This window comes from Rhodnius prolixus, unplaced genomic scaffold, assembly GCF_049639745.1.
Source record: "Rhodnius prolixus isolate KJV_2025 unplaced genomic scaffold, Rpr scaffold_6, whole genome shotgun sequence".
Taxonomy (NCBI): Eukaryota; Metazoa; Arthropoda; class Insecta; order Hemiptera; family Reduviidae; genus Rhodnius; species Rhodnius prolixus.
In genome coordinates this window covers 39,216,010-39,237,521 of record NW_027411634.1, presented here as the reverse complement: position 1 = coordinate 39,237,521, position 21,512 = coordinate 39,216,010, and the positions used below count along the sequence as shown (strand labels likewise).

The following is a 21,512-nucleotide window of genomic DNA, read 5'->3' as shown; positions in this document are numbered from 1 at the left end:
GGAATTATAATTCTATACTTATACTTGATTAAAAAAAAAAAAATTTATAGAACACATTAAAAATGGTTTTTTGAAATCCATTCCAGATACACTTTTGGAATAAAAATTACTGCTAATTTTAAAAATATAGTAGGGAATATTCAGAATACATCCAAAATGGTATTTTGGGAACCTGGAATGCTAATTTTGGAATTATATTCAATTAAGATGGAAATATCAAAGAATAAATCAAATATTCTGAGAAAACTATTTGAGGAATCAAATAATTCTTCAAGTAATGGTCGATCAAACACACTAGTATAAAGAATAAATAGAAATCCATTATAAAAAACTATTTGGAGAATCAAAGAATGCTAACTTTAAACTAATCATGAATTAACTCGAAAAAAAATTAAACACTACTGTAAGGTTTAGGATATCAACTCCATAAAACCATTTAGGAGAGGAAAGATGATTGATGATTGATGATGGATGATGACTGATTTTAAACTTATATTTCCTATTTAAAGGGAAAACATTAGAGAATTAATCAAAAAGATTAGGAAATCAGTTCAAGATCAGTCGATTAAAAAGAATAAGGCAAATGATAGTTTAGAACTTATTGTCTTAAAAAAAAACAACCTTCAAATATAATTTTTTGTAGTATTCAAAATTAAAGAATATCTAATAGTGAACACCTATCAGGACTTAGCAATAATAATAATAATATAAATAACATGCTATTTTCTTGCAAGAAACAATTTAATTATAATTTAAAATTTAATATTTGATATCAAAAGTCTTACCTTGTTAAGGAATATCCATCAGCATCTCAGTAGATCACCAGTCCACCAATAGCACATGACACTTGACACTATTTAAAATAATTCACAACACTATTCGCACTATAACTGTATATAACACACTAAGTATAACTTAAATACAATTTATAAAATATAACTTCACTTTAACACACACTAATATTCACTTTAGAAAATCACGTTAATAAAGAGACACTACTAACAAGTTAAAGATGGCCGCCGGTAACTGGCCAGGCTGATCAGCTGATAAATTAAGGTTATCTAAGCAGTGTGACCAACTCTTCTTTTTTTTTTTTTTTTTTTTACATTTTTTCATTTTTAATCTACAAAAATAAAATTTAATATAAATGAATACGTAATTGGCGAATTTCATCGACTATAAAAAAACAATTCAGTACCTCGGACGTTATGAAAGATTTATTCGCGGTTTTTTCTTACTTCTTAGCCCACGGAAGTTATTTTGCTTGAATCTTTGGTGGATAATAAGTAACATACGTAGATGCATCTTAACAGATGGTTGGGTAATAAAAAATAATAATATTGTATTAGAAACATTAAAAAAAAAAAAAATCTGTAAAAATGGACTTAGTGTTGTATACATCTCCGAAGTACTGAATTATAAAAATAGGATTCGATGGAAATTATTTGTTTGTATGTTGTCATGGAAACCAGAGAATTAAGAATTAAAGTTAAAGGTGTCTTTTGCAAGATAATATTTCATAATTCGCCTAACGCACAGGTGTAACTAAATAATTGCTTCATTACATCGACAGAATCATATATTTCTTAAGGTCGCATTATATTATTAAAATTTGGATTCCTCTCTCACGTCATTGATTACTGATTGTTAGTTTTTATATAAAACCATAGTGGCAGATTAGATTAGCATCTTTATTTGGTGGTGTATAGGGAAAGTAGTCAATTGCATCCTCAACCAATTCTGGACCAAAATTATGGAGAGATTTTTGCAAAACCACTTCAGTGAAGACAATGAAAATCTACAACAATTTGTACGAAAAGATTATGGCATTCTATTCCAGATTAGCGGCTTCTACAGAAGAATGGACACAGTAAAAGAGAAATTCTTGGCCACATCCTACGTATTCTTAATAATTACAATGTTAACTTATCAGGCAATATTGTTCTTGATTACCATGTTCCATACTGATAATGATTTGATAATTATGTTTCAAAGTTTTCATTTTATTATGTTATATATATTTTCAATTATTTGGCAATTCTTTATCTTTGTCAACAGAGAAAAAGTTGCTCGTATTTTCAAAGCCATTCATCATGGTTTATATACTTACGATGAAGAAAGAGAAATCTACAGAGAACAAGTGAAAAATGCTAACCAATTCTATCGCAAGTTGTCCATTAAATTACCATCAATGTGCTTTTTAGTTGTGGCGGTAATTGTTGAACTTGGTCCATTGATCGATCGTTATGTCAGGAATATTCAATATGAAATGTATTCACCTGGTGGATTGTCACAGAATATCCCAATACCCATATGGATTCCCTATGGAACTGATACCAATTTTAAATTAATCATCACAATGTTGCTGAAATTGCCTGTTGATATATGGACCACCGTAACATGCGGCACATGTCTAATGATGGTATTAGAAAGCGCAAACGTGCTACATCTAGAAATGGAGCTGTTAATCCACTCGCTGAACCATCTACCATCTCGCACGGAAAATCTTCTCAATAAGACTACATCGAACAAAAGAAAAATTAACATAACCAAACTTCGTGAAGATAAAGAGATGGCCAGCTGCTACAAGAGGAATCTGCGAGATAATGCTATACATTATCAAAGGATAATAAGGTCAGTACACTAAATATAGATCATTTTATTCATTAAAAGGAATTATTATAACCGCTACAGTACCGGAAATGTGGCGGAAAACTGAAAATACAATCCAATTCTTAACCGGATGTTTAATAAAATAATGTTATCGTATTAAATTTTCAGACTCTTCTTAGATGTACAAGATATACTATCCGTGCCTATGTTAGTGACCTTCGTAAGCGAATCAATATTTTTGGCCTTATCAGCGAGTGCGATTGTATTTGTAATTAAATAACAATTATTTATTAATATATTTATTATACAGGATGGTCCATTTAAAACGCACCAATCGCCAATAACTTTTTAAAAAAGCTGAATATCGGAAAAACGCACGAAGTAAACTATATGTTTTTTTTTGGTCTAGTTTTCAAATTTTCCACCCCCGATGCTGTAGCTTCATTTTTGGCAGCGTTACGGCCAAAAATCTGATCGGGGTTTCATAAGGACCACTGATTATTGACAATGATTATGAAAACTGCATAACAAAAATTGTGAAAAATGACGTTGGACCCCGTTTCAATATCCCTAATATTAGTCGAGAAATTTTAAGATCAAATTTACGCTCTCGATCACTAGACCAACTCCCGCCCATCCGCTGGCTAGATATTCTTACCGTAATCCATCGGTCAAGAAGTCTTGCATATTGGGTGTATTAAAATGATGTGATGATTGCTTTTATTTGTCGATAATACAAATTTATCCTGATTCACCCAAAACCATTTACATTACACTACATGTTTTAAAATCTTTAATTATTATTATATTTGTTTACTTTGCGTCACCAATAACATTTTTTGCAGTCAGAGGACCTCCTAAAACTGGTATATTTCTGGTGGAGAATTAATATCGAAAACCGTTCACTAATAGTTAAAATCGTAAATTTGATTCGTTAATCGTAAAATTAATAGGGATATTGAAACGGGGTTAACGTCATTTTTCATAGTTATTTATGTAGTTTTCATAATCATTGTCAAAACCAGTGGTCCTTACGTAAGCCCGATCAGGTTTTTGCCCGTAACTCCGCCAAAAATGAAGATACAGCATCGGGGGGTGAAAGATTTGTAAACTAGACAAAAAAAATAACATATACGAGGGTCGTTTGAAAAGTCCATGCAAAAATAAAAACTACTTAATTTTTTGGGGTAAACCTTTTTTATTTTTCAACATAGTCTCCATTTAGGCTTATACACTTCGTCCAACGCTGATCTAGTTTGTTGATCCCTTCCGAATAACAGGATTTGTCCAAGTCTGAAAAATAGCCATTCGTTTCTGCAATCACCTCCTCGTTTGAATAAAATCTTTTTCCCGCCAGCCATTTCTTCATATTGGGGAACAAATAGTAGTCCGAGGGAGCCAAGTCTGGAGAATAGGGGGGATGTGAAACGAGTTGGAACCCTATTTCCATTAATTTTGCGACCACAACTGCTGAGGTGTGAGCTGGTGCGTTGTCGTGATGGAAAAGGACTTTTTTGTGGGCCAATCGTGGGCGTTTTTCTTGCAGCTCGGTTTTCAAACGGTCCAATAACGATGAATAATATGCACCTGTAATAGTTTTACCCTTTTCCAGATAGTCGATGAGGATTATTCCTTGCGAATCCCAAAAGACATAATCTTCAGCGTCACTTGTGCCCATATGGCCACTCCGAAAGTTTTGAAACCACTTATAAACTGTTCTAATCGAAGGTGCAGAGTCACCATAATGTTTATCAAGCTTCTCTTTAGTCTCCTGAGGCGTTTTGCCTTTCGTAAGTAGTGTTTAGTCAACACACGAAATTCTTTTTCGTCCATTTTTTGAAAATCACTCGACTTCCTCCATTCAAACGAATGCCAAACACAAGGAAATAGACCGATCTGGCTGAAACTTGGTGTGTGTTCTTCCAAGAGATGCTACTAACTAAACATAACCTCGATACGCGCCAATGGTGCTATCTCTCTGACTTTGCACGGACTTTTCAAACGACCCTCGTAGTTTACTTCATGGGTTTTTTTTCGAAATTCCGCTTTCCTAAAAAGTAGCTTACAGAAGTCTTTAAACCTCTGTACATATTGTGGATGGACGCCAAGCTACCTGAAGAAGTGGCTTGCCCAATTTCTCCCTACAGGAAGAACTTTGAAAATATAATCATTAAATTAAAGAAATTTAACTATTAATCTTACAATTTTAAAATGTACTTTCTTTTCCCTTAGGGTAAAGGACAAGTTGATCTGGTCATGTCCGTTTTAGGAATATTCGTTTCAGAATCCATGGCCTTGTTAGTCAGCTGTTGGTATGCAGAACGGATAAGACAGTCTGTGAGTATTCTAGAGAATAATAATTTATAATAAACTTCCTTTAGTAATCGTTTTGGAAATGTTATAGAATTCGATATGTAACAGTATTCGACTTGTACCAGTCGCTAGTAAACTGTAACAATCCCTTGTGGGAACGTTTAGTCAGCTACAGGATCCTACCAAATAGTTCCTACGGGAAACCCTATTATCTACTAACTTGTGACAGAATTCACGACCAATCAAAACTCAATACACAAAGATCGAACACCATTCTTCATTCTAATCTAAGGCCAATTAATACGCATGATTATCGATATTGCCCTATCTTTGATATCGATAATGTTTGACCGTTAAAGGGAAAATAATAGGATCATCAAGAATTCACCTATAATCTGTACAGCGTCTTTAAGGATGGTTGCTTATATCCGGAAATAGTTATGTCAGACCAACTTTTGACGTAAGAACCTGCAACAGCTGAAGTAAAAACCTACCCCATTAGACTTGCATAACTTTGTCTTGGTAAGCACAATATCAGAGCGGGGCTTGTAGCAACTCCTTCTAAATTTTTATCCAATATATTAAAACCAAAATATACTGTAAACATGAAAACTGATTTAACTTTTTCCTGCTTTTCCAAAGAGTGAAAACCTTCGAGATACACTGTACGCTACAGACTGGATTTATGCGCCTAAAGATGCTGTAATCTATATACAGATAATGTCTACAAGAGCGCTCAAATCACTTACACTTATGAGCTTTGGTCTTTTTCCGATTACATTTGAAACGTTTGCCAATGTAAGTATTAGAAATATGTATAATACGTTATTACGACGGTCGTTTCAAAAGTCCGTGCAAAGTCAGAGAGATAGCACCACTGGCGCGTATCGAGGTTATGTTTAGTTAGTAGCATCTCTTGGAAGAACACACACCAAGTTTCAGCCAGATCGGTCTATTTCTTTGTGTTTGGCATTCGTTTGAATCGAGGAAGTCGAGTGATTTTCAAAAAATGGACGAAAAAGAATTTCGTGTGTTGATTAAACACTACTTTATGAAAGGCAAAACGCCTCAGGAGACTAAAGAGAAGCTTGATAAACATTATGGTGACTCTGCACCTTCGATTAGAACAGTTTATAAGTGGTTTCAAAATTTTCGGAGTGGCCAAATGGGCACAAGTGACGCTGAACGTTCTGGACGCCCTGTTGAGGTTACTACTCCAGAAATCATTGATAAAATCCATGATATGGTGATGGATGACAGAAGAGTGAAGGTGCGTGAGATTGCTAGTGCTGTGGGCATCTCGAATGAACGGGTACATAATATTTTGCATCAACATTTGGACATGACAAAGCTATCCGCAAGATGGGTGCCGCGATTGCTCACGCTTGACCAAAAACGAAATCGTGTGAAGTGTTGCAAGGACGGTTTGCAGCTGTTCCAGAAGAATCCGCAGGACTTTAAGAGTCGTTTCGTCACTGTGGATGAATCATGGATACATCACTACACTCCTGAGACCAAAGAACAATCTAAACAATGGGTTACCGAGCGGGAATCTGCGCCAAAAAAGGCGAAGACCGTTCCTTCGGCCGGAAAGATTATGGCGTCTGCCTTTTGGGATTCGCAAGGAATAATCCTCATCGACTATTTGGAAAAGGGTAAAACTATTACAGGTGCATATTATTCATCGTTATTGGACCGTTTGAAAACCGAGCTGCAAGAAAAACGCCCACGATTGGCCCACAAAAAAGTCCTTTCACATCCCCCCTATTCTCCAGACTTGGCTCCCTCGGACTACTATTTGTTCCCCAATATGAAGAAATGGATGGCGGGAAAAAGATTTTATTCAAACGAGGAGGTGATTGCAGAAACGAATGGCTATTTTTCAGACTTGGACAAATCCTATTATTCGGAAGGGATCAACAAACTAGAGCAGCGTTGGACGAAGTGTATAAGCCTAAAAGGAGACTATGTTGAAAAATAAAAAAGGTTTACCCCAAAAAATTAAGTAGTTTTTATTTTTGCACGGACTTTTCAAACGACTGTATATCAAAATTATTTGAATATTATTTTCACGGCTCAGAAGTCGAGCTGTTCCATTTTCCACAGTAAGAACTCCTAGATGGAAGATTTCTATGTAACCAATAATATGATTATTGTTCACAGATAATGAACACTGGCTATTCTTATTTTAACTTAATTTATGCCACCAACTCAGAATGACGTGTCGATAACCAAAGATTCACCCACTGCAGTGGAATTGCCAATAAATGTATGCACCTAAATAGTTATACACTATCACTTGATTGTAATATTGAAATTTGGTAGAAAATACAATATTAAAAATTCAGTATCACTTTATTGTAATATATGATTAATAAAGGAAATTTAACCTAAATTGTTTTCTTCACAATGGCCGATGGTCCACATGATGAACTCCTAAAAGTTTAACCAGCTAAGGATTTTCCAAAGGAAGAGAAAAGGGGAAAAGAAAAACTAGATGAGGGGAACTTGCTGTGGGTATTAGCAATCCCTTATCTACAGTGTTGTCCATATTGTATTTCCCATGGTAGTCGATAGAATGATACTGAATTGTCATAGATTATACTTTTGAGTGTTAAAGTTAATAAAGTTAATAAATTTAGTCGTTTTGCATGTCTCTTTGTACATGTAGTCCTATTTAGTAGACACTAAACGTAAACTTTCATAAATTTAATAATTTTATTTGAACTGTATTCCATATTATTATAATGGAAATCCCGTGGGATGGGATGGGACAGGCATAAATTGCCATGGGAAGGGATGGGATGGGACAGAAAAATATGTCCCATGGACAAGCCTGCTTATCTAGTCTTAGGGATGGAGTTTCACCAGCGCTAGACACGCTATTAGTAACAATGACAATAACTAACACCACTACAAAGTCCACTAATTGATGGGGGAGAAGTTACCCAGTGATAAAACTCCCTCTAGTACAAAAATTATAATTAAAAAATTGAACTTACTCGCCGTTGTGTCTCTTTGTATTTTGATATATAAATAAGAGCTTAAAGATTTTAATAAGTTAAAGGTTGCATCATAATTATAAATTCGCCATTAATTCAGAAGGACAGGTGTTACAAAACAGTCGTTCCGTTGCATAGTCAGACATAAAAGTGTTAAAATTTTAATAAGACAGTACATTATTATTAAAATTTGGGTTGTCTCTCGTCATTGGTTATTGACTTTTGTTTTTATATAAAACCAGAGTGGCAGATTAGATTAGCATCATTTTTTGGTGGTGTATGGGAAAGTAGTCAAGTGCATCCTCAACCAATTCTGGACCAAAATTATGGAGAAATTTTTGCAAAATTACTTCAGCGAAGACAATGAAAATCTACATCAATTTGTACGAAAAGATTATGGCATTCTATTTCAGATTAGCGGCTTCTACAGAAGAATGGACACAGTAAAAGAGAAATGCTTCACCACATCCTACGTATTCGTGATGATTACGATGTTAACCTATCAGGCAACACTGTTCTTGATTACCATGTTCCACACTGATAATGATTTGAAAATTATGTTTCAAAGTTTTCACTTTTTAGTGTTATATTTTTTATCAATATTTTGGCTATTCTATTTCTATCTCCACAGAGAAAAGGTTGCTCGTATTTTCAAAGCCATTCATCATGGATTATATACTTACGATGAAGAAAGAGAAATCTATAGAGAAAAGGTGAAAAATGATTACCAATTCTATCGTAAGTTGACCATTAAATATCCACCAATCAATTCCATTGCTGTGGCATTATTCGTTGAAATTGGTCCATTAATCGACCGCTTTATAAGGAATATTCAATATGAAACGTATTCACCTGGTGGTCTGTCACAGAATATCCCAGTACACACGTGGATTCCCTATGGAACTGATACCAATTTTAAATTAATTTTCACAATCTTGGTCAAATTGGTTGTTGCTAGTTGGGCTGGCTTAATGTTCGCCATTGCCTTGACGATGATTTTAGAAAGCACCAACATGCTGCATCTGGAAATGGAGCTATTAATCCACTCGTTGAACCATCTACCATCTCGCACGGAAAATCTTTTCAATAAGACTGCATCGAAAAGAAGAAAACTTGACATAACCAAACTTCGTGAAGATAAAGAGATGGCCAGCTGCTACAAGCGGAATCTGCGTGATAATGCTATACATTATCAAAGGATAATAAGGTCAGTGCTAAATATAGATCATTTCATTCATTAAAAGGAATTAACAAAACAGCTACAACGATTGTACGAATACTCGTACTGTGCCGGAAATATGGCAGAATACTAGCCAGTTCTTAACCGGATGTTAAATAAAATATTGTTTAAAATTGTAATAAATTTTCAGACATTTCTTAGATCTACAAGCTATCCTATCCGTGCCTTTGTTGGTGAACTTCATAGGCTCATCAATACTTGTGGCATTAGCAGGGATTGCGTTAGTATATGTAAGTAAAGAATAGGTTTTATTAATTTATTAATATCAGAGTTGGGCAAAAATTTAATCAATTAAAAAACAATTAAATTAAAAGTGAATTTAATTTTAATCATGATTAAAATTAAATTCACTTTTAATTTAATCAAAATTTAAGTGATTAAATTTTTAAAACCAAACATTGCCAATGGTTAAACCAGAATCGGACCAATACATCTTTATTCCGCCTAGCTGGTGCCTCTTCTCTATCAATATTATCACCTTTCCCAAACCTGGCACCTTCATTCTACCAGTCTGGTGTCTCATCTATACCATGTTGGTGACTCTCAAGACTTACATAGGACCACCTTTCACTCACATTTAACCAAGTTTACCACTCACTATACTTAGATAGGACTACCTTACACTCACATTTAACCTAGTTGGCGACTCAATAGACTTATGAACAGGGTGACCAGAGTTATGTTTTCCACCCACATTTTTTTTAAACGGCGGGAAATTTCAAAAAAAATAGAGAACACGTATTTAATCAAATCTAGTTTTCTTCAGTAATTGACCCATTTTTTAAACCCCAATTTCCCCCAGATACAGTATCTAAGTTTTTTTTCAAATGGAACAAACCAGATCTAGGCAGGCTAGAGCTATTTGATATTCCAGATCTTCGATTGAAGCCAAGGGATTAAGGTTACTGTACACTTTATTTTTTAGATATCTCCTCTGAAAATAGTCTATTGGGGTTAAATCCGTAGTTCGAGGTCAAAATCGAGCTCTTCTTGAACCGGATGATAACTGGGGATGAAAAGTAGATTACCTACGAAAACATCGTAAGGAAAAGGACATATTGTGAACCCGGAAAACCTAGCCCTTCCACCTGTAAACCTAATTTCACTCTGAATAAGAGAATGTTGTGTATATAGTGGGACATTCGAGGACCTACACATTATGAGCTTTTAAAACCGAACGAAAAGTATTGTTAGCAAATGCATAATTTAAAGACAGCAGTCCAAGAAAAGAGGCCGGCGATGTTCAATAGGAAGAACATCATACTGCATCATGATAATGCCAGGCCAAATGCTGCTTTAAAGACTCGTCTAAAAATTGCAGAACAAGGCTGGAAAATTCTGTGCATCCACCATATTCCCCGAACTTAGCACCCTCCGACTATCACTTGTTTTTGTCCTTACAAAATTTATTGAAGGGCGAAACATTTAAAAATGAAGTAGATATCAAACAAGTACTGGTTCAATTTCTCGCATCAAAAAATAATTCAATTTTCAAAAATGAAATACATAAATTGCGCTCACGCTGGCGGGATATCATTAATAATAAAGGCAATTATATTATTTCATAAAGTTTATTGGTAAGAAAAATTTGTATTTTGTTTTATTCCCAAAAACGGACAGAACTTTCCGGTAGACCGTATATAAGTCTAGTGAGTGGTAAACATGGTTAAATGTGCTTGTAACGTAGCTCTATATACTCTTATACACTTTGTTTTTATCAATTATAAACTATAGTTATTTTGTGCACAGATCTATAAAGGTAGAAGATATAAAGGGTTGAAAATTTTTTGGGTCATGAAATTCTGTAAAATTATGGCCGTTCTATATCTCCCACTGTGAACCACGTATTCATATGGAATTTTGTTCTCTTATACACTTTGTTTTTCTCAATTATAAACTATAGTTATTTTGTGCACAGATCTATAAAGGTAGAAGATATAAAGGGTTGAAAACTGTTTTTCTCAATTATAAACTATAGTTAATTTGTGCACAGATCTAAAAAGGTAGAAGATATAAAGAATTGACAATTTTTTTGGGTCATAAAATTCTGTAAAATTGTGGCTGTTCTATATCTCCCACTGTGAACCACGTATTGATATGGAATATTGTTCACTTGTACACTTTGTTTTTCTCAATTATAAACTATAGTTATTTTGTGCACAGATCTATAAATATAGAAGATATAAAATGTTGAAAATTTTTTGGGTCATGAAATTCAGTAATATTGTGGCTGTTCTACTGGTCTAAAGACTCGTGAAGTAGTCCAAGTCTACAAAAATTAACCGTAAAGTATTTATTGAAGACGCTTAGAAAAACGGCCTCGCCAAAACGTGGTTGGAACCATTGGTTGAAAAGCCATAAAAGTGGATGATTAAATTAGTTTGATTAACGATTAAATCTGAAATTTAATTGATTAAATAATTGTCATATGATTAAAATTACGATTAAATTCGCCGATTAAATTCTGATTAAAATTAAAAATAAATTTAATTAATTAAAAAATTTAATCAATTAAATTTAGAATTTAATTTTTTTTAAATCAGTGCCGAACTCTGATTAATATCCATACTTGGAGAAGAGCTTCAATTCAGCGACTTCTCAGTGAGCTCGATCGCTGCTTCTCCTCAAATTTACCTAAAGATCGCTAATCAACGGGTATTGTTTCGCATTGGCCGTATTAAGAAAGATGTTCGTATTGTTAGACTGGGATACTCGAAGAGGACGCCGAACATTCTGAATGAGCAACCCTACTGGAAAAACATCTAGCGTAATCTTTAGCCTACCGAAGTCTTTAAACCTCTGTACATATCGTGGTTGGACGCCAAGCTTCCTGAAGAAATGGCTTACCCATTTCATCCCTACAGGAAGAACTTTGAAAAAATTATCATTAATTTAAAGAAATTTAACCAATAATCTTACAATTTTAAGATGTGCTTTCGTTTCCCTTAGGGCAGAGGACAAGTTGGCCTGATCGTGTCCGTAGTAGGAATATTTATTACAGAATCCTTGACCTTGCTACTCGCATGTTGGTTCGCAGAACGTGTAAGACAATCCGTGAGTATTCTAGAAAATAGTAATTAATAATTAACTTACTCTTGTATTTATTTTAGAAATATTATAGAATTCGATTGAAAAAAAATTTCAGTTGACTTCAATTACAAATAAATAATCTGACACCTGCTAGTAAACTGTAACAATCCCTTGTAGGAACGTTTAGTAAGTTAGAGGATACTACAAAATAGTTCCTAAAGGGAACCCTATTATCTGCTAACTTGTGACAGTATTAACCACCAATCAAAACTCAATACACAAAGATCGAACATTGTTCTTCATCTTTCCGACCACATCAGGCTTGCTTAAGCACAATACCAACGCGGAATTCTAAATCTTTCTAAAATTTTTATGCAATATATTGAAACTAAAGTAGACAATAAATATGAAAACTGATTTTCAATTTTTCCTGCTTTTCCAAAGAGCGAAAACCTCCGAGAAGCACTGTACGCTACAGACTGGATTTATGCGCCTAAAGATGCTGTGATCTATATACAGATAATGTCTTCAAGAGCGCTCAAATCACTTACGCTTACGAGCTATGGTCTAATTCCGGTTACATTTGAAACATTTGCTAATGTAAGTATTAGAACATGATGTATATTACATTATTATATCAAAAATATTTGAATATTATTTTCGTGGCTCAGGAGTCTAGCTGTTCCATTTTCCATAGTAAAAACTCCTAGTTGGAGGATTTCTAAATAACTAATAAAATGTTTATTGTTCACAGATAATGAGCACTGGCTATTCTTATTTTAACTTAATTTATGCCACTAGCTCAGAATGACGTGTCGATAACCAAAGATTCACCTACTGCAGTGGAATTGCCAATAAATGTATGCACCTAAATAGTTATACACTATCACTTGATTGTAATATTGAAATTTGGTAGAAAATACAATATTAAAAATTGAACTTAATTTCTTTTGTCACCACAGAAAGTTAGAAAGTAAAATAAAAATCTCTGGGTTTGAACCTTGAGAGTAAGAGAAAATCTCTAGGTTAGAATCTGAGAGTAAGAGAAAATCTCTGGGTTAGAACTTTGAGAGTAAGAGAAAATCTCTGGGTTAGAATCTGAGAGTAAGAGAAAATCTCTGGGTTAGAACTTTGAGAGTAAGAGAAAATCTCTGGGTTAGAACTTTGAGAGTAAGAGAAAATCTCTGGGTTAGAATCTGAGAGTAAGAGAAAATCTCTAGGTTAGAATCTGAGAGTAAGAGAAAATCTCTGGGTTAGAACTTTGAGAGTAAGAGAAAATCTCTGGGTTAGAATCTGAGAGTAAGAGAAAATCTCTGGGTTAGAACTTTGAGAGTAAGAGAAAATCTCTAGGTTAGAATCTGAGAGTAAGAGAAAATCTCTGGGTTAGAACTTTGAGAGTAAGAGAAAATCTCTGGGTTAGAATCTGAGAGTAAGAGAAAATCTCTGGGTTAGAACTTTGAGAGTAAGAGAAAATCTCTGGGTTAGAACCTGGAGAGTAAGAGATTATCTCTAGGTTAGAATCTGAGAATAAGAGATAATCTCTGTGTTTGAACCTTGAGAGTAAGAGAAAATCTCTAGGTTAGAATCTGAGAGTAAGAGAAAATCTCTGGGTTAGAACTTTGAGAGAAAGAGAAAATCTCTGGGTTAGAACCTGGAGAGTAAGAGATTATCTCTAGGTTAGAATCTGAGAATAAGAGATAATCTCTGTGTTAGAACCTTGAGAGTAAGAGAATATCTCTGGGTTAGAACCTTGTGAGTAAGAGAAAATCTCTGGGTTAGAACCTGGAGAGTAAGAGAAAATCGTGTGAGTTAACTCCAGATTATTTTTATTTTTTTTTTTATTTCTTACTGTGAATGGAAGTAAAATTGTCTATACAATCAACTTCTGATTATGGATGAAAGTGCAAAATCAATCGAAACCAGCAAAACCTTATTGCTATTGCAATAATTTCAGCAATACTTATCGATCGTAATATTTAATACAGCAAAACAATATTTACGTACTTAGTGTTACAGATTATGTTGTAATAATATTCACAGATAATCTAGCAATGTATGCATAAATGTAATGCAATTTATGTAATATAAATATGTATATGTATATATTGTAAATAATAAAAGGTTAAGCGAAATAAATAATTATGTGTATGTTATTTGTTAATAGTAAAAAAAGGAAGGTCCACCTGCCACTTTCTATGGCTGGGAGGGAGGGGGGAAGTGACCAAGGTGCCACCGGTCGAGATGATCTCCAAAAGGGGGGGGCACAGTTTCCCTAGGTCTGGACCATAACACCTGCTGATCCTTTTCCTTTTTGACAACTCTCTCAAACCAAAAATTACCCTACTCCAATCCACTGGTAATAAAAGGAAGTAACTCTAATAGATTATCTGGCCGGAACTCTCGGATTTCCTCTTATTCTAATTTTCGAACACTTTTTTTTTTTTTTTAATTTAAAATGTATTTAATTGTTACTAAAATTATCTAGGTTTGAAAATTTCATAACACAATGAAATGGCATTTCAAAAAACAATCTTTTAGTAGAAACTAAACTCGATAAGACGAGAGTAAAGTAGCATTGAGTAAAGTATTCGCCTATTTTTTCAGGCCGGCTTTACGTCCAACTACCAAATCAGGAAGTTCGTAGTAATCATTGATGGAGGCGACTAACAAACATACTTTACTATAAATTTCTCATATTAACGTTTAAATAAAATACAAGGCCTAGACTAGTACCGCAATACAACTTAGCTTTGCGGGTCTAGTCTATAACCGGCAAACATACTTTACTATAAATTTCTCATATTAACCATTTAATAAAATCCAAGACCTAGACTAGCCAACAATACATCTTAGCATTGCGGGTCTGGCCTATAACCGCCTAACATACTTTACTATAAATTTCTCACATTAACCATTAAATAAAATCCAAGGCCTAGACTAGTACCGCAATACATCTTAGCATTGCGGGTCTAGCCTATAACCGCCTAACATATTTTACTATAAATTTCTCACATTAACCATTAAATAAAATCCAAGGCCTAGACTAGTATCGCAATACATCTTAGCTTTGCGGGTCCAGCCTATAACCGCCTAACATACCTTACTGTAAATTTCTCATATTAACCATTAAATAAAATCCAAGGCCCTAGACTAGTACCACAATACACCTTAGCTTTGCGGGTCTAGCCTCTAACCGCCTAACATTACTATAAATTTCTCATATTAACCATTAAATAAAATCCAAGGCCTAGACTGGTACCACAATACACCTTAGCATTGCGGGTCTAGCCTCTAAACGCCTAACGTGCTTAACTATAAATTCCTTATATTAATCATTAAATAAAATCCAAGGCCTAGACCCCGAGAATAGAATCCACTAAACCAACAATACATCTTAGCATTGCGGGTCTAGCTTCTAACCGCTCGGCTACCGTGGCGTCAATATCTAATACCTAATAAGAAAAGAGTTTATTTTATTATCGCATCCATAAAATAAAACAAAATATAATTACTCACTTCCTGTACAAGTGACTAACTCCTAAAATAATTATCCTAGCACAATGATCTTGGCCAAAAAGGAAATACCAAACTGTTATAAATTGCCATTAACAAATAGAAGAGTCACGCATTGCTAACTTACAAGTAAAACTAAAGTAATTGCCTATTTTTTTTCAGGCGGGACATAACGTCCAACTACCGGTTAGGTGTCGTGGACTGGAAGCTAAAACGCAGATACTTTACTTCTGAATCTATTATTTAACAAATAAAAACTTGCACTATCAGCTAGGAATTCGAACTGGGGGTCTCCTACTTGCAAAACCACGTTCGAGACCACTAACCCCCGCTCCAGCTGTTTTATTATTCTAACTTACCTACTTACTATTAGAGTTAAATTTAAAACACCGAATTATGTTAAGTAAACAAACCGTTGGGCTAAAATTATAGCTAAAAAGTGCATAGGCCCGCAGGGATAGGTTTAATTTTTATCCGTCTAATTGATTATTGTATCCCTGATCGGACTTGCACCCACAATTAGGGGTAGATTAATCAGTTTGGTGAGGTGCCACGGTAGCCGAGCGATTAAGAAACGAGACCTGTAAAGCTAAGATGTATTCTTGGTTAGTGGGTTCCCCGAGTCTGGACGTTGGATTTTATTTAATGATTAATAAAAGAAATTTACAGTAAAGTATGTTAGGCGGTTATAGGCTAGACCCGCAAAGCTAAGATGTATTGCGGTACTAGTCTAGCCCTTGGATTTTATTTAATGGTTAATACGAGGAATTTATAGTAAAATATGTTTGCTAGTCGCCTCCGTCCTCGACACCTAATTAGGTAGTTGGACGTAAAGCTCGCCTGAAAAAATAGGCAATTACTTGACTTTAATCAGTTTGGTGTACAGATTTCTACCTCACTCTCGCTTCCCAGACTTCTTTTCTTAATCCAGAAGGACTACAAAATAGAATACAAAAACCCTCAACATGTTCCTATCGGATTAACCTACTTTGAAATGTCCCAGTCAATAATAATTCTTAATTTACTGGAAAAAAAAACATACGAAATATTTGAATTCATTTGTAATGAGAAAAACGTTTTCTGAAAATCATCCAACACTTTCATAATTATAGCTTTTCTAGTATAGATAATTAGACGGTGTGAATCCCAGGTACCACTATATGTTAACAAGTACAACACCTTTATCCAAAGAAGTCATTGTCTATTTAAATAAATTAAAAGTTTTTCAAAACAAACACCTGCTGAAATGGTGACAAACAGATCGCTGATACAATCTAAAGTTTAATAATTAAAATCCAAAGTATGTCACACATGTACCTCCTACTTCAAATTTTTATTTGTTGTTGTCAACCAATAATCTAGAAAGTTTACAAAATATTTATTTAGTAAGGGACAGGTGGTCTAAGAAAACAATGTGAATATTAAAGTTAGGAGATGTCTTAAATTATCGATGTAAACCATGCTGATACACAGGAACTAGGAATTTTACTTGAATTGGATAAAATAAACTAGTGTGCACCGAATTTCTCCGTAATTACGAAGAAAGACGTAAGCATGGTGACCTAAGTTATACCTACGGCAATTTCTGGTCCAAAGAGTGGAACAACTGGCTGCCTCCCATTCTAAGACAATTACTCGTCTACTTCAAATCCCGCAACATGTCTCAGCACCTACCCGCCGTTCTCCGAAGTGGCAGGAAATACTGCAACAGAGGACATCATGGAAATTCCAAACAAAGTGGGACATTATTGAAAAATTGCCAAAAAGTTTGGAAAGGTAAATAAAAAAAAAATTCTTCGTACTTGTCTTAGGTGGCATATTCCCCCGATTCTGCTCAGTACAGATCCTTTCATACGAGGCGTGGCTATTAAATAACGAGACTGATGCTGGGCTACAGAAGAACTATGCATGCCGCTAAATCCTAACGACCTGTCAGTTGTGCAGCGTAAAGCCTTCTCTTTCGATTGTGCAGCGTCTCACGTGTTTGTACAGAAATCTGTCTGACCGGAACTGTCGTTTGTGTAAGAAGTGTTAGTTTCGTTTTCACACATGATACTACACATGTAGTAGAGCAACGAATTGTCGTGAAATTTCACAACAAAACTTGGTAAAAACCGCTACTGAAACTTGATCTTTTATTAAAAGAAGTTTATAGCGATGAATGTTAATCACCTGCGCGAGTTTTTGAGTGGTTCAAGCGTTTCCAAGATGGCTGAGAAGACGTCGAAGAAGAAGCCCTTTCACGTCCAAAATGGATGAAAATATCCGATTATAATTAATCAACATTACTACCGGTGAGGTGCTTGCTCAACTCCGTGAAAGAGTAAAGGAAAAAAAACGACCCGATTTGTGGAAGAACAAGTCATCATGGATTCTCGATCAAGACAACCGGCGCCGGCTCACACTGCATTGTCTGTCAAGACGTAGCCAAGTACAAAACATCCCAGTTTTAGGCCAACCGCCTTATTCGCCCGACCTGGCCCCCATGTGACTTTAGATCTGTTCCCCCCAAAGTCAAATCTGCCATTAAAAGGAACACGATTTCAGTCCGCTATGAAGCTGTGAATGAAAAAGCGGCACGTGTCATGCAGGTGCTCTGACAGAAAAAGACTTCCAGCACGGTTTCAAACAATGGTAAATTCGCATGGAGCGTTGTAGGGATAGAGTGGTGGTGTATATTGAAGGTGATAATAATGTTTTACAGCAATAGTCTCGTTATTCAATAGCCACACCTCGTATTTCAATCACTGAAACACTGTAAAGTAATTTACTAGAAGACTGTTAATCAATAATTCGCTATTCGGCCAACCCCCCTCCCCCCAGAAAAAAGCCCCCAGCCCTCTCTAAACAAACCACCCCCTAAACTTATCTGTAAACTAAACAATTCTTTATGGTCCACGTTAAGTACACTATCAAATCTCAGTCTTTCTTCCTAAAGTCACTTAGAATGACTGCTCATTATTTCAATAGGATGAAAAAAATAATTGCCAATTTCAGTCAGTATATTCATTTATTGTGCCGCAGCTTTCGAGCTTACAGTTTATAAGCAGACAAGGACAGAGGATACACCAACTTAAACAATAATATTACACAGACAATAAGCCCTGAAGATGGCCTAGTCCCTAGGGTCGATAGCTCCGTGCACAATAAGTGAATATCATGACTGAAATTGGCATTTATTTTTTCCTCACTTAGAACGTTACTTAACTTGGAATATCTCATTAAATAAACTGATTAGACGGTCCCCGAAGCACCGAGCGTAAGATCATACGCAACAAACAATGACGCAACAAATTTACGAACAAACAAACAAAAATACAAAGATTTATTTATTTATTTTTTTAAGCCCACTCGTAATTTTTTAATCATCAGCAATAATTAGAATTATCAGCAAAATATGAAAAAATAAAATAAAATTTATTTGAAAATTTCAATCAACTTTTTGAGCAAAACAATTATCATTATTAAAAATTTATTTTTTTATAATTTGAAAGAAAAATATTTAAAAATAGGAATAATTTATAAAAAATAAATAAATAATTTTAGTGATACAAATAATAAATACAAAAAAGAAAAAAAAAAGAAAAAAAGAATAACGAAGTTCGTCGATAAAGTAAGATAAAAAGGAAGTAAGTTCCAATGGTAGTCTAAGAGATGGCGCCACCATTTCTACCGGATACCCACTCAAACTAATTCTCACAGCTTAGTCTGAACTGCCGGAAGAATGATTATTAAACCGGATGATGCAAAACGTTTAATCTTTTTAATATTTTTTTTTTATATTTATCAAAATCGTGATTTCCATTTTTTGCAGAGAAAAAATTATTTAATAAAATTATCAATTATCATTTTCGTTATATATAAGGACAACGAAAATACGCTTGGCTGTCATTGTTATTCTAACAGAAATAAAGAGGTATTGCCTGTATCAGTCCATAATTGTTTTTTGCGTTGCCAAGGTTACGGACCTAGGGACTTGGTCATCTTCAGGGCTATTGCTTATTAACAATTTATAATATTTTTTTCCATTTTTATGGTCAAAGATTGGTATATCTTCTGTTTTGTTTGTTTAGGTATAATGTAACCAGCTGGCGGATCCCTAATCCCTAAATCTGGGATGCTCTTAGTGAGTCTTGAGATTTACAATCTTTGGTATATCATAAGAGGGCGCCATTGGAAGAATTTGTTTGGAGGATCCAGAAGAGTGATTATCTCTGACCGATGGCTCCTCCTATACTATAAATTTCTCATATTAACCATTAAATAAAATCCAAGGCTTAGACTAGTTCCGCAATACACCTTAGCTTTGCGGGTCTAGTCTCTAACCACCTAACACTATAAATTTCTCATATTAACCATTAAATAAAATCCAAGGGCTAGACTAGTACCGCAATACATCTTAGCTTTGCGGGTCTAGCCTATAACTGCCTAACATATTTTACTATAAATTTCTCATATTAACCATTAAATAAAATCCAAGGGCTAGACTAGTACCGCAATACACCTTAGCGTTGCGGGTCTAGCCTATAACCGCCTAACATTTTACTATAAATTTCTCATATTAACCATTAAATAAAATCCAAGGCCTAGTACCGCAATACATCTTAGCTTTGCGGTTCTAGCCTCTAACCGCCTAACATACTTTACTATAAACATACTTTACGCTTCCTAACAATGAAGGCTTACCCGATACGTATTTTTTTCATTTTTTAAAGAACGTTTATAAAAATTAAGATTGTAATTACTGAATTGAGAAAGTAAAATGTAGTGAGTATTTACACAGTGTATTTATTGTTGGCCACACTGGGTTTATTGTTGGCCACACTGGGTTTATTGTTGGCCAGACTTTAGAAAGACAATTTCACGACTCATTAAACGGACTACACGGAAAATACTGTAAATGTTCACTTTCTTCTTTTTGGTATTCTTTTTATTTTTTGTGTGTGTGTTTGCTCAATTCACCAAAAGCTTAAAGTGAGAAAAGACGGCATCAAAAAAGAACAGAGAATCTTTTATTTATTGTACACAATCATTTTTAACAAAAGCTTCCCACAACAATAAAGTAAAACGTATCATCAAACAACACTATGGCTTTAACAAAAATTCTAGTCTTCAGAAAAACTGTTGGTGCTACTGACAAGCCGAACAATTATCGCTAGTTCAGAACTATCTTTCAAAACTCTCCAACCCGTTCTATGGCGGTACAAGACTGGCGAAGGATTCCAGTCTGAAGTGGTCTGGAAACCATTGTGGGTCCCCTGTAAATAAGGTGCAGAAATGGGTGTCAAAAAAAAAAAAAAACTAGAAAGATCAAAGCCGAGGGCCGCCATTCACACCCTTAAAGGTCGCTCTCTCTGTTCTTATTGTTGGGCACTATATTGAGAACTACTGGGCTAAACATCAACACCAACCCTTTGTGCGAAACGCAAAACTAACAAGATAGACTTGCCTTACTGCGCATGTCCTACTCCTAAAAAAAAAAAAAAAAATTAAGAAAAACTATCGTGAACACATTGCACGGCTTCCTCTTCCTGTAACGGGCTGACGTAATCCGGAAATCAATTTATCTACGACAAACAAATTCTAGAGTGACTTGAGCAACACCCAAATTTAAGTGCGCTAAACGCGGAGGACGCGGAAGCTTACACCTTAGGGTTGTTGCAAAAAAAAATACAGTTATAAAGGAGGATTTGCCCTATATTATAAAGAAAATTTGGGAATATTATCTTTTATAGAAAAAATGAAAAAAAAATTGTCAAAGTTAGATGTTTTTTCAACGCTTTTTTAGTGCACTGTTCGAC

At 34.7% G+C, this 21,512-nt stretch overlaps 2 protein-coding genes and 1 long non-coding RNA gene across 7 annotated transcripts in view; 2 read left to right on the top strand and 1 right to left on the bottom strand.

The window, feature by feature from the left end:
* Window positions 1-21,512, bottom strand: part of LOC141460404 (uncharacterized) — a 326,313-nt gene that overhangs the window by 192,347 nt on the left and 112,454 nt on the right. For 3 of the 5 annotated variants that reach the window (XR_012461978.1, XR_012461980.1, XR_012461981.1), the window contains one exon: window positions 12,088-12,231. The exons of 1 other annotated variant lie outside the window; for it this stretch is intronic. This is a non-coding gene — a long non-coding RNA (uncharacterized lncRNA). Of the gene's footprint in view, window positions 1-12,087; window positions 12,232-17,288; window positions 17,431-21,512 lie in introns of those variants that run through there. One more of the 5 variants, XR_012461982.1, reaches the window with a different exon arrangement.
* On the top strand, window positions 819-7,303 carry LOC141460891 (uncharacterized). Its single transcript, XM_074141321.1, has 5 exons — window positions 819-2,634; window positions 2,782-2,881; window positions 4,846-4,950; window positions 5,569-5,724; window positions 7,090-7,303. The coding sequence occupies exons 1-5, from the start codon at window positions 1,754-1,756 to the stop codon at window positions 7,144-7,146; spliced, it is 1,299 nt and encodes a 432-aa protein (XP_073997422.1). The 5' UTR covers window positions 819-1,753; the 3' UTR covers window positions 7,147-7,303.
* Window positions 8,172-13,137, top strand: LOC141460393 (uncharacterized). Its single transcript, XM_074140324.1, has 5 exons — window positions 8,172-9,135; window positions 9,299-9,398; window positions 12,118-12,222; window positions 12,643-12,798; window positions 12,953-13,137. The coding sequence occupies exons 1-5, from the start codon at window positions 8,255-8,257 to the stop codon at window positions 13,007-13,009; spliced, it is 1,299 nt and encodes a 432-aa protein (XP_073996425.1). The 5' UTR covers window positions 8,172-8,254; the 3' UTR covers window positions 13,010-13,137.

Bases quoted from the DNA above. Each gene is read 5' to 3' on its own strand.
- LOC141460891 (XM_074141321.1), top strand. From the start codon at position 1,754: ATGGAGAGATTTTTGCAAAACCACTTCAGTGAAGACAATGAAAATCTA. The intron at 2,635-2,781 runs GTCAGTACACTA...TTAAATTTTCAG, and splicing joins CATTATCAAAGGATAATAAG to ACTCTTCTTAGATGTACAAG. The intron at 2,882-4,845 runs GTAATTAAATAA...CTTTTCCCTTAG, and splicing joins CAGCGAGTGCGATTGTATTT to GGTAAAGGACAAGTTGATCT.
- LOC141460393 (XM_074140324.1), top strand. From the start codon at position 8,255: ATGGAGAAATTTTTGCAAAATTACTTCAGCGAAGACAATGAAAATCTA. The intron at 9,136-9,298 runs GTCAGTGCTAAA...ATAAATTTTCAG, and splicing joins CATTATCAAAGGATAATAAG to ACATTTCTTAGATCTACAAG. The intron at 9,399-12,117 runs GTAAGTAAAGAA...CGTTTCCCTTAG, and splicing joins CAGGGATTGCGTTAGTATAT to GGCAGAGGACAAGTTGGCCT.